Source organism: Chaetura pelagica, unplaced genomic scaffold (assembly GCF_000747805.2).
Source record: "Chaetura pelagica isolate M959 unplaced genomic scaffold, ChaPel_1.0 scaffold428, whole genome shotgun sequence".
NCBI classification, from domain to species: Eukaryota; Metazoa; Chordata; class Aves; order Apodiformes; family Apodidae; genus Chaetura; species Chaetura pelagica.
Genome location: NW_009954311.1, coordinates 1191144 through 1203530, shown reverse-complemented (window position 1 = coordinate 1203530; position 12387 = coordinate 1191144). Strand labels below are relative to the sequence as shown.

General features: G+C 41.1%; 1 protein-coding gene across 1 annotated transcript; it reads right to left on the bottom strand.

The window, feature by feature from the left end:
- Window positions 1–10555: 10555 nt before the first annotated feature.
- Window positions 10556–12387, bottom strand: MESDC1 (mesoderm development candidate 1; the record flags this gene model as incomplete). Its single annotated transcript, XM_010004075.1, has 1 exon — window positions 10556–12387. A coding segment is annotated over one exon (1020 nt), but the record flags the coding sequence as incomplete, so codon positions are not given.

Below are 12387 nucleotides of genomic sequence, written 5' to 3'. Positions count from 1 at the left end.
AACTGCCTTTCCAGCAGACTCTCTTCCCAACTTGCTATTCTTTGAAGGCAAGAAACATACTATTTTGTAGAGATGCACGTGGGGAAGAAAGGTCAAAGAAAAGAGTCCCCTTCATGTGTGTGTGTTTATACCTTGTACCTGCATCTACCACATCTAATCCTTATCTGTCTAAAAGAACCCCTTTAGCTACACCATTTCTTGAGATCAAGGCAAAGTTCATTGCTTTCTGAGTCCATCAAGACTAACAGTACAGATGCTAGAGACAAAGAATTTATCTAGCAAAGAGAATCCCAATATAAACCTATATCCCCACAAAGGAAAACAGGAGATGACTTGTTACTAATACCAATGGGTCATATTGGCCAGGGTGTTTACTGTGTATTTAAAAAATACTTTTTTTAAAAAAAATGGAGACATTTGGAAATAACTACAGAGATGTGAGATCACCATTAAAAGGTTCTAGGGCTTTCACCCACAAAAACATATTTAAAGGCAATTTATAAAAATGTGTTTCATTGCAGTTCTGAACTGGTGTTACAAGAACCCCCCCTCACAATGTGCTGAACCTGTACATCCCAGTATCAAATCTGCAGGTAAGGCTCACCCTGCAAACTAGATCTAACTTGGATCATTTTTGCTAAGCATATTCTAAAAGGCTGAAATTCCCAAATAACCTGGTCTCGAAGAGATAGTTCTGTCATCTCTGGTATGGTGCTAAAACTAAACAGTTTGAAAATAATATGCTTCAGGCTTGCAAGAGTCCTCAAACACACTACTATAAATCAACAGCCTCTAAAATTACTAGGTTGAACTTACCATCAGACTTATGCAATGTGCTAGCTTTACTCCTTAGAAATAAATGTAATATTGTTTCACTCAATAATTAATCAGCATTATTTAGTTCTGAGGAAGAATTTATACACAGTTGATGTGACTGAAGTACACAAGCAAGCTTTTCTAAAATAAAACTGTAGGATGTTAATGCAAATCAACAGTAAAAAGGTATTTTAGAGTGCAATAAGCAGTGAGTAACTGCTACAGAGCAGCTGATGTGCAAAAGGGATATTGATTCCTTTGCAGTCCACTTCTAAAAACAAAACCAGAGGCTTTCACTTTGCTTTTTCTCCACTGATTAAAAAAAAATTTAAATAAATGCTATTTTTTGGCATACAAATACATTTAAACTATTATTTATACATAAAGTATAAAGAGAATCAAAACATGAAGAAAGGCTTTCATGCATTGTGTAGGTTGTAAATTTTTGGCAGCTGAAATTCTCTAAATATTCTCATTTTAAATTAGTGTTCTGGAAGAAGAGGGGCTGGTGCAGACAGGGATATTGAAAGCAAGTTGTCTGTCTTCCTGAATTTTCCTACAGACATGCTCTAAACATTCTTTATGCTTTATTCTCTGGACAGGAGTGATTTTTCCTGGACATCAGTGACACACATCAACTCCAGAGCACTTCAGTGAATTCCAGTTTCACATGGAAAGACACCTCACAGATCACAGCCTTAAAAAGGATCCAGACCCATTCAGCAACCGCACCTTTGGTGAGCAGCCCAGCTGATAAAATCATCTCCTAGGGGAGGAAACATCTAACAGCAATATTACATGAATGTAGCAACAAAACCAGGTAGAACTATGGCTATACCAATACTTTGGGGAAAATAACTTTTTGAAAAAAGACTTAGTTTCTATCAGATATATTTACTAGCTTTTAAATCTGTTTTACTCAAGCTTCTGAGCACCATTGTACATTTGCAAAGCAGATTCATCAGCCAGGGAAAGTCTTCTACAGCCCATTGTTATTGTCAAAAGAAAAGGGAAAAATACAGCAAAGACTTCAAAGATGTGAGTGAATTATTTCATCCCCTGTAATTCCCCTTGTAAAGTGCAGCATGTGCTCTCCCTTCTGTAATGGCATAGTACAGAAAACAAGATGTAATTAATGAAGCTCCTTTGCCAAATGACTGGAATCTTATAAAGAATTGGCACATAATTCTGATTTGAGCTTTCCTGTCTTAAACAAAACCAAACTTAATACAGAATGTTATGATGTATTAACAGGGTCCTTCAACAGATTATTTTTTTCCAGTACAACTGAGAGCAAAATACTGGGCCTGTAATCAAAAGGATACTCAGTGTCCAAAACAGAAATATTGATGCAACCAGGAATTTTTGAGTACTACACTACAATCATGGAAGTGAACCAAAGAGGAACATTTGGCCTTTTGCTATTTCATGTACCAAGACAGAAAAGGATGCCTTTTCCTCTCTTCTAACCCAATGAACAAATGTGGTTTAAATCACATAAAAACCCACAGTGCTCACAAGTTTCAGGCTATGATTTTGAAAAATAATTTTACTCCTAAATTTCAGAAAAACTGATTTTCATCTAATTGTCTTGAAACTGTTCATAAAAGGCAGATAGGCAGGGAATTGGATACATACACCAAGCAGGGTTTTGTTCGGGATTTTTTTTTTGTTGGGATTTTTTTTAGTTGGAGAGAAAATGAAGGTAATTTTGTTAAACAAAAAACCTGTGGTGAGACAAGAAATTTTAAGAGGCCTCAGAGTCCAACATAGAACAGTTATAGGAGATTCATCACTAAAGTTTACAGAGCAGTGTAAATCCAGATGCTCCCTCTCTGTTATTGAACTCAAAGTTGCAGATGAACTCGATACACAATGTTAGCAAAACCATTTTGTTAATTAAAAGAGAGACAGAAAATGCCACACAAAGCCCAGATGCTGCTCTGTTGGGAAACTGGTACCAAGGGCTGCTACAACCTTAAGCAAGCCACTAACCTACATCTCATGGTACCCAGCTCACCCGCTGCCCCCCCAGCTACAAAGACCTTGTAAAAACCTAAATTCAGATCAGCCTTTCTTCTGAGGAGCATTACAGGCCTTTGACAAACTGTGTGTGAAATGCAGTTCCAGGGAATTTGGATTAGGGGCAACTCTATGGGCCTGCTTGAAAAGGCCATAAGTGGTGCTGAGGCGGTTGGAGTTTGCATAGAGAGGAAACAGGTATGTTCCCAGTGCAATCTGTACCTTGATTAGCATGAACTATCTTTATGTACATGTCCTGTGGGAGGAGAACATGCACAGAGTACAAAGGGATCTCTGTTCCACATCTGGGTGTTGCACCAGGAGCAGAGGGTGGAGGGAGGTGACATCTGTGATTCTGATGTGAAGGCAAGATGCAAGATGCTGGCATCTGGCAACCATAAGAGACAGATGAGGGAGAGCTGGGCTCTGGCTGCCTGCCCACCGTGGCAACTGCCAGGATAACAAGAGCTTTTAACCTATATAGAAAGGTCAGGGTGGCAGGAACAGAATTTGGCCCCTGTTCCTACTCCAAGTGCCAATTCCCTAGCTTTATTAGCTTCAGTCAAACTCTACCACAACATCCTATAATTAATTTAAAACCACACGCAATCATCCATCATGACAAATGACCAGGTGCACAAAACATCTAGACATGGAACTCCTACTGAAAATCAATGGGAGTTAAGACCCTCAGCCCCTCTTCCAGTTCTGACCAAACACTTTAATTTTTGTTCCTTGAAAATTAGAAATTTGCCCTCACTTTGAAACAAACCTCTCTTGCTCTTAGCTTTTTCTAGCCCTATATTTCACTGTAACTCTTCATGGTTATTACAACCTGCAGTGCCCTGGCCAGCACCACTTATCTCTGAAGTTTCAAAGATAGTACTCGTGTGTCTCTGGAGCTTGTACCACTCACTTCAACAACTGCTCTTCAGACTGTTCAGATGCCACCAGCTCCATTTACAGGCTGTTGGGACAAAGTCTTCTAATATGACAGTCACAAGAGAGGACAAGATTACAGAGTTCATGGCTAAAGTCAGTATTAAGGAAAATTCATGCAGATAGTTTTGCTCAGAGACTTTCCTGCAATATCTAGGAGCAATCTGAGTTTCTAAAAAAGTGAGATTTTAATTATGAGCAGAGAAACAAAAGCTCACTTCAATATTAAAACAAATACACCCACTGTTTTTCCATGCTCTGTAATTTAAAAATAGGTTGACCCATTAACTTTAAAGCTTTCAACAATATTAGAACTGAAATACAGGGTTCAATTTCCTTTTTGTTTTTTAAGCCAGACCCAGAGATTGAAAAGTTTCAGACTAATGGCTACTTTAAGATAGAAGTTTTTGAACTATGAATCTAACATTGCCAGAACAGATTGATTCCATAGTAAATTTTTAAACAGAAAGTAAATTTTTAAACATCAATTAAATTTGAAGCATTTAAATAAGACCAGAGCACTAACTGCAAGCCAATTCACAAGGGCTCCAGGGCCTGTAATTTGTCACACTGCACATATAGTTCTACCTGCCTTTTTTTTACTTTTTTCCATAGTGTGCCTGTTCAGAATGCAAACAGGAGCCAAGGCACACCTGAACAGCAGGCCTACCAATTCAAGAGACTTCCTATCTTTGCTGTGAGGCAGGCACAATCAATACATAGTGACCAAATGGGCTGCAAGTGGAGCAGCCCAAAGGGCAGGGGAATACAAGCCATTTCAAACCACACCTCCGAGTCTGCCCTGGCATCCAAATGGGTTCCCAGTGCCAATAATATGATTTTTAAACAACCTCAGGGCTCCAGGCAATGGAGAACCTGATGCCAAATCTCTGCTCCTCCCTGGCTCCCCTGAATGCTCAAAGCAGGCAGACAAGAGGCACAGGAGCTACTGCAGAGACTCTGGTCACCCAAAGGCTGGTTAAACTAACTCAGGGATGCAAGCAGCTCTCAGCAGCCCAGCACACCACTGAACCACACCCTGCAAAATATTTCCAGCAGCCCTGCACTCTAAGACCATCTTGGGGCTTCCATCTGAAGTCCAGATCCTGCAGGATTCAGAGCCCTCTTCAGGGTTCCTTAGACTAAAGTCCAGGTTCCTGCCACCCAAACAAACTTGGAGAAAAACTGTTGGTTTAAAATCCTGGCAGATCAGTCAAACCATGCTGAGGTATCTCATACTTGCAGTCACTTCACCTCAAACTAATTTGATTTAAAACTGAAGTTAAGGAACTTGTTAGTAATCACTTTTCAAGTATTTGTTTATTTTGTTGGGGGAGGAAAGGAGGGAGGAGAGAAAAATCAAGCTATTTAGCTTTCCAAGTATTTAACATAAAACCCAAAAGAGCTCCATCTGGCAACCAGCAGGATTTCTAAATAATCTAAATAGTATCTACATAAGAACCAGGCTGTCTATGGAGTAAGAAAACTTCAACTTTTACAGCCACAAGAAGCCTTTATTAACATAAAAGGAAATTATAAAAATGATGTTAGAACAGGAACAAGAGTCTGGCAAACTGACAAAAGACCCCAGGAATCTCTGCATTAATCTTGAAACGCTGCTTTTGACTTTGCTGCAATATAGCATCATACACTGTGTGGTTTTAAAGAAACAAAACCCGTAAGTTCAAAGGACTCAAGTACAATAAAAACAGTGCTAAGAAAAGACAGAAGGCTCTGGAGAGACCCTGTAGCAGCCTCCCAGTACCTGAAGGGGGCCTACAGTAAAGCTGGGGAGGAACATTTTACAAGGGCTTGTAGTGACATGACAAGGGGTAATGGCTTTAAACTGAAAGAGGGGAGATTTAGGTCAGATATTAGGAAGAAATTATTCACTGTGAGGGTGGTGAGACACTGGAACAGGTTGTCCAGGAAAACTGATGATGCCTCATCCCTGGAAATGTTCAAAGCTTTGAGTAACCTGGTCTAGTGGGAGGTGTCCCTGCCCTTGCCTTGCAGGGGGTTTGGAACTAGATGATCTTTAAGGTCCCTTCCAACCCAAACCATTCTGTGATTCCATTAATAGATTCAGATTAATGAAAATCAATATATAATTCCCCACTTTGCAACACAAGATGACCCCTCACATTTTAATGTAGTTTGTGGAAAATATGAATGTTTAATTACACTGACTTCACTGAGCCATGGATGAAGCCCTGCATGTCCATAGATGTCCATCTTCATTAAGAAAATGGTTCAAAATACTACTGCTAATTATATTAATTAAATATACCTTTGAACTACCCTTATATTCAAATTCTGATGATTCATAATTCTCAAGCAAATAAACACCTCTCAGAATACACAGCATTTAATTTTCTAAGTTTTTCATACGAAGAATCTGGCCTTGCACTCCATACCTAACCTGTATATTTTTTGATCCATGTGTCACATGTCAGGTGTCCTGTGTGAAGTATTTCAATGGTCTCAATGCCCCTGCCAAGTTGCCACTGGGACTTTGTGTCACTTGATTGGCAAAAAAGTCAAAGAATTAAACCAGTCGGCCCCGTAAAAACATGTTACAGTGATCCTGTGAGGATAGGGCAACCTTGAAGTTCTGCATTTTTGCCATCCCTGGGCTACATGAAGAGAATTTCTATCTTTATCATTGCCCATCTGGCACCTTTCACAGGCAGCAAGAACAAAAGTAAAACATCCTGGTCTCAGCCATCTGCTTCAGCTCGTAAAGTCGAGAAGGAGCCTGACAGGGATGAAAGACAAAAAATAAAACACTGCCCCTTCATTTCCCACCAAACTGTTCTGGCAAGTACTCATTTTTGCCTGTACTCCTGACGTATCTTAGGGCACCCTTGGAGGGCCTTGGTTCCCTACAGCAATAGAGCTGCTCAGCACAAAGCATCCCAAAGGCTCCTACCCCACATTCACCCTCTTCTAACAGCCTGGAAAGAAAGGTTGTGTTGTTTGAGATTTGCTTGATCGGGTCAGTCTCTGCTTTATCTAGAATGGGAAAATTCCTGTGGGTTTAATAGGAGGTATTACCCTACAGATTTTCTCTGGTTCCACCTCCTTTCCCATCAGCCACATCCCCTCTTGCTGCAAGGCTGCATACACCATGTGTTGGCTCGACCCCTTCTGTCTCTGACAGAAGTTTGGCCAAAAAGAGCAGATTTTCTGCTACTTTGATCATTTCCTGTGGTAAAAAGTGAAGGGAATTATCTGACCCATGGTCGTTTTTTTCCTTAGTTTTGAAAAATAACATGGGTTTACATTTGCAACTTCCCTTAAATAATTTACTTGCTTTTCATTAGCATTTTGCTGCTAGTTTACTCATTGTCTTACAGAACATACTTTCTGTAGAAGAAAACACATTGCTCCAATCTCAAATTCCAAGACTCAGCTGCTGTATTAAGTCACTACTGAACTTCATTATTACAAACCAGCAACCAAGAGGTAATATTAGATTCACAGACCATACAAAATTGACAACTTCTCCCATAAAAAAAATATCTTTTATGTAAAAAAAATAAGCTTAATTGTCTTGTGCTTGGGATACTGTTATTTTTGGCTACAAATGTGCACGGCATAATGTGTTTACAAGTAAGCTACCCTTTTTACTAAATGCACTGAGTAAATCTATGACCTACAGGATATAAGTACACTGAAATATTTTGTCAGAATCACCAAGGTCCCAGACCCAGAAATCACATCTCATGATTCTCTAAGCCTATGTTGAAACAGTGACACTACCTGTTGACCTAAACAGTGTTAGAATTTGGGCCACAAGGACCTCAAGTATGACACCAAGTAATGATAATCACCTTGATGAGGCATCCAACTGCACCCTGAAAGCTACTCCACAATGTATTTTTTCTGTCTGTACCAAGTAAATGAACATGAATACACCTACTGCAGTAATGTCTTATATCAGAATTAATATTCTATAGGAATACATATCAGATACATTATCACAATATTCCTTAAGTCTTTATAAATGTGGCACTGCAGTATTGAAAATATATGTTCACGCTCAATAGTGGAACCAGTCTTTCAGCTCAGAAAATGCCACAATGTGCATATACATACACACACCTTTTCCTGATAATATTTTACTCAGGGTACATACAAACAGTTGTACTTGTTTGCCTCAAAAGTCTTTTAACTTTGTTGTGCTCATTATATGAATAGCACAGATTTTGAGAGATCCTGTCTTGAGCTGAGGTCGGGGACTGCATGGCTTCATTTGTGTGAGTTCTACTCTGAAAAGAATGATTGAACATTTTGAAGTCTTAAAAATATTGTTAAGATGTTAACAATAAGTTACTTTGCTGATTTACTATTTGTATGTATATATATTATTTTAATCAGCCTGTAACTAAAATCATGGCCTGGTTACATTTCACCTTTTATTTTATAAAAACCACACATCTCAAAAGGAAAGGGGCAGATCTAGAGCAGCCTGTTTTCCTTCAATATTAAAAAAAGAAAAAGATACAAACTTACTATATATATACATGCATGTATTTCAACTCAAAATCTGAAAGGGGAAAGTGATCTGCAGGATCCTTGTCAAAACAAAAATTGCACTAAACCACTTAAAATCTTCCACAAGAAATGTCAACACAGTCATCATTAATAATGCCTTGCCTTTCATATGCAGAGGTAAGAAGGAGGCTGCACTGTGATCCCTGTAACCTCAATAATGTATAAATGAATCAAAAAGAATCTAATTAGTTCAGCAGCGCCAAAAATTATTAAGTAGAAACATCAAAGGAGCCAGCGGGACGTTGCTTTTTTTTTTTTTTTTTGTCAGACATGCTGCAGAGCTGACCTCCAGGATGCTCTGGTTTCTATCTGGAAGCAGGCCTCCCCAGTGCAGGTCACAGGAACTTAACAGAACTGGAGCTAGAAGGTGGTGGCCCCGCTACCTGCGCCCTGCCCGGCAGCCCCCGCAGCACCATCTCCGCACGTCCCACACGAAGTTCTGCATCATCTAGGATCTATGCAAAGGAAGGGTGGAGCCAGTTCCTCACCTCCTGTCTGCAGCCACAGAAGATATAGCACATCCTGAAAGCATTACAGTCCCTTTTTCCTCCTTCCCCTCAGTGCAACTGCGGAAAAGAAGGAAGGGTAGAGCAGGATGGTGTTTTGGCTTCCAGAGAGACATGCTACAAGGGAGGAGATACAAAGGGTGGGCGAGCAGCCACCCACAAACACTGGAGGCACAGCACCTCCCTGGAGATGGCCTTGGCTTCCTATGAATCCCACCCGACTCCTACAGCTGTTCTGCTATCCAGATGGGAATGCTTGTGTGCATGGACACGTGAGAGAGCCTCTGAGAAAATACCTGTGGGGGCATCTAAGTCACAGTTAGAACAGCATGTGTATATATGTATTTATTTATGAAAAAACAGTGAGAGAACTTTCTTGCTACCCTGCACAGGTGCAGACATCCATGTCTTTGCAGCATGTACTGATAAGATTATATTGCACCTGAGATAACACGGTGAGAAAATCACAGCCCAGAGGTAGGTAGCCTGGACTTATTTTCCACAAAGAAAAGTCCTAATCATACAATTCACTGAAGTCAGAAAAGTTTATTTTAAAAGTAAAGAAAACCTAATCCTGGGGTCCACTGTACTTAAGGTGTTATTTTTTCTAACCCTGCAGATAGGGGTATATAAGCTTAGTCCACTACCCAGTGGACTAAGTCCAGTAATGTTTCACTCCCATTTTAAATTAAGCAAAAGCATCACACGCAACAGAAACAATAATGCTATAAAAGGAAGACCTTTCACTTCTCCAGGACTGTTCCATACCCAAGCCCAAAAGATTTACTTCTTCAAAGGACAAGGAGAGCACTTGTACAGTAAAGGTTTAAACCATGATAACATTTTTAAGGTACATTCTCTAATAGCTTTCAACATTGTTCAATTTGCAGACCTATAAAAAAAATCCAGTTATGCCACAGAGCTGAACAAACAAAGCCTTCTTTCCAGAAGACCTGCTCTTCCATTTACCTTCCATGGAACATACAGAAGGCAACAGACCTCACAGGTCTACAAAGACCAGGCTGAAAACAATCATCACTGCAATTATGGGAACTACTGAAGTATTCCCTAAGGTCAACTCACCATTTCCAAGGAATTCAACTGGAGGTGGACTGGGCCTCAATGCCTAGCTAACTTTTCCCATTCCCTGCAACAGCAAACTAGAACTACTCTGACAGAAACCTGAGGAGCTGAGGAGCTCCAACACCACCCTCTGAGGAATCAAAGGGCCAACCCTGACAGACCTTCACACTCCTAAGCAGACACACGGAACCAGCAGCGTCAAGTTGTTCAAGAAGTCTTTAAATTAAAATGGAAACTCATCAATTTAACACAGATGGCCCACAACATCTACAAGAGTTAAAATACACAAACTCCTCAAAGATAACACAGAAGGCTGATGAAGACAAACAAAGCCAGCCTATGCCCTGCTGCTGCAGCCACCACCAGCCACAGCAGTCCCCATGGATGCAGCACTGCCCAAGCTCTCCAAAAATACAACTCCAGAGTATCAATGTCAGAGGCATCCTGAGGAGGAGGGGTGGCATTGCAGGAGGGACAGTATTAATGAAATAACAAGCCCTGAATTGCAGCCTGTATGCTGCTGTCTAGAACTACAGCTACGTTTGTACCACCCATTCCCTGGGGAAAATGACATACAATGCAAACAGGCCTCGCTGTTCAAGTATTCAAGAGATTCACAGAAAGACATCTGAGAAACATAACATTTTAATAGATGAAATAAATACTCCAGTACATGCAAGATAAAAACTGACATTGGAAAAAAAAAATATTAAAAATCACTTATGTTATAGTGTAGTTTTTTTTTCTGTTTGTTTGTTTAAACACTCACAGTAGCTTTTCCCCCAGTTTGGAAATCAACACACGGAAAACATAATCACAACCTCCAGTCCTTCCACTCCTACACACCAAATGCACTTCTAACCTAACACTTGATGCAGAATAAAAAAAAAAAAAAAAAAAAAAAGTCATACAAAACAAAACCAAACAAAATAGTAGCTACATTGACCATCTATGTGTTGTTGGGTTTTTTAGGTTGGTGTTTTTTCTTTAAAATGAGTGAGAACTGAGGTAACCTTTTTCCTGCACAACTGAACAGTAAAATTTAGAAGGGAAATTTTGGAAGACAAGACAAGACAAACTTTAAAAACCGCACCCAGCGCGATTAAAGCCTTTTTTTTTTTCCTTTTTCAGATACCCCCACCTCCCCAAATACACAGAAAACTTTTCAACAGTTGTCACCGCTTGTGGGAATACCTTGCTCAATAAAGGAAGATCTATCTCCAGATATCTTGCTTGACTTTAAAGTAAAATAAAACTAAGCCAAAACTGGCTACCTTTATTAGTACGCATGGTTTGAAAAGGCTGTTTTGCTTCTTCACCACATGAAATCAAAAGGATTGGGCTCATCCAAGCAAATTCTTTGGTATACAAAAAAGGGGCGAGGAGGTGGGATATTATTTTCCTTTAGCAATGACTGGGATCTAAACAGAAGAAGTGGGGGTTAATTCACAGAATTGGAGTTCACTGGCGGTAAAGTCCTGGGTGAAGATCTTTCTCTTAGTGCCTGAGATAACAGGTTGCAACCATCCGAGACGGCGCACGCTGAGTTCCTCAACCTTTCCCTGTAATCGCTCATTTTGGTGCTACTTTCGGGGTGTTGGGCTATATCCCTGAGGCATTGGGTCAGGAGCACACAAGCAGATACCACACTCATGGCTCCTCCTAGGATGGCAGTTTGCACAGCTTTGCCCTCTGGATTAATGGTGGCAGCTTTACCCAAAAACTGGGGCTCAGTGGCAAAGCCCACCAGAGCGTAGACAGACTGCACCAAAGGTCCACTGAACAAGACGCACCGGTTCCTGGTCAGCTCGCTGGGTGAAGTCTTGACCTCCTTGACACACGCCAAGAGGGCAGAGGCGCTGGTGCTCATACATTTGACACTGAGTTTGAACTGTTCCTTAGCAAATTTATCCTTGGATTTCTCACTGGCCAGCACACAGGCATCCGTCAGGAATTTCAAGTTCTTGGACATGTTCTGAGAAACCTCCAGCAGGAGCTGAGGGCTCATATCTGCCAGAGGGGTGGTCTTCAAGACCCCGCAGCCATGCTCCACTTCGTGCCTACACCGGGTCACCTTGTAGCGATCCACCAAGCCGGGCATGGCAGGCTGGGCGCCCGGAGTCTCCACCGCGGCCAGGTAGGCAGCGTGGGCAGAACATTCAGTCAGGGAGACCACCAGCTCCCCCATCTCCATCAGGCTTTCCCCCACCTCCCCGAAGCGTCCCATATTGAGCTGGCTCTGGACGTCATGGGTCAAGATGGAGAGTCCTTTGGTCCTGGCAATGATCGTGTCCCTGCACTTCTCGAAGGACTCACCAAAGACGGACAGGCTCTCGGTGTTCACCGGCCTGGTCTCACTCGACAGCAGGAGCAGGTCAGCCACCAGTTGCATCTTGATCTTGCAGTGGTCGCAGATAGAGATGAGCTTCTTCCTCTGCAGGGAGCCGCTGCTGGGGATGCC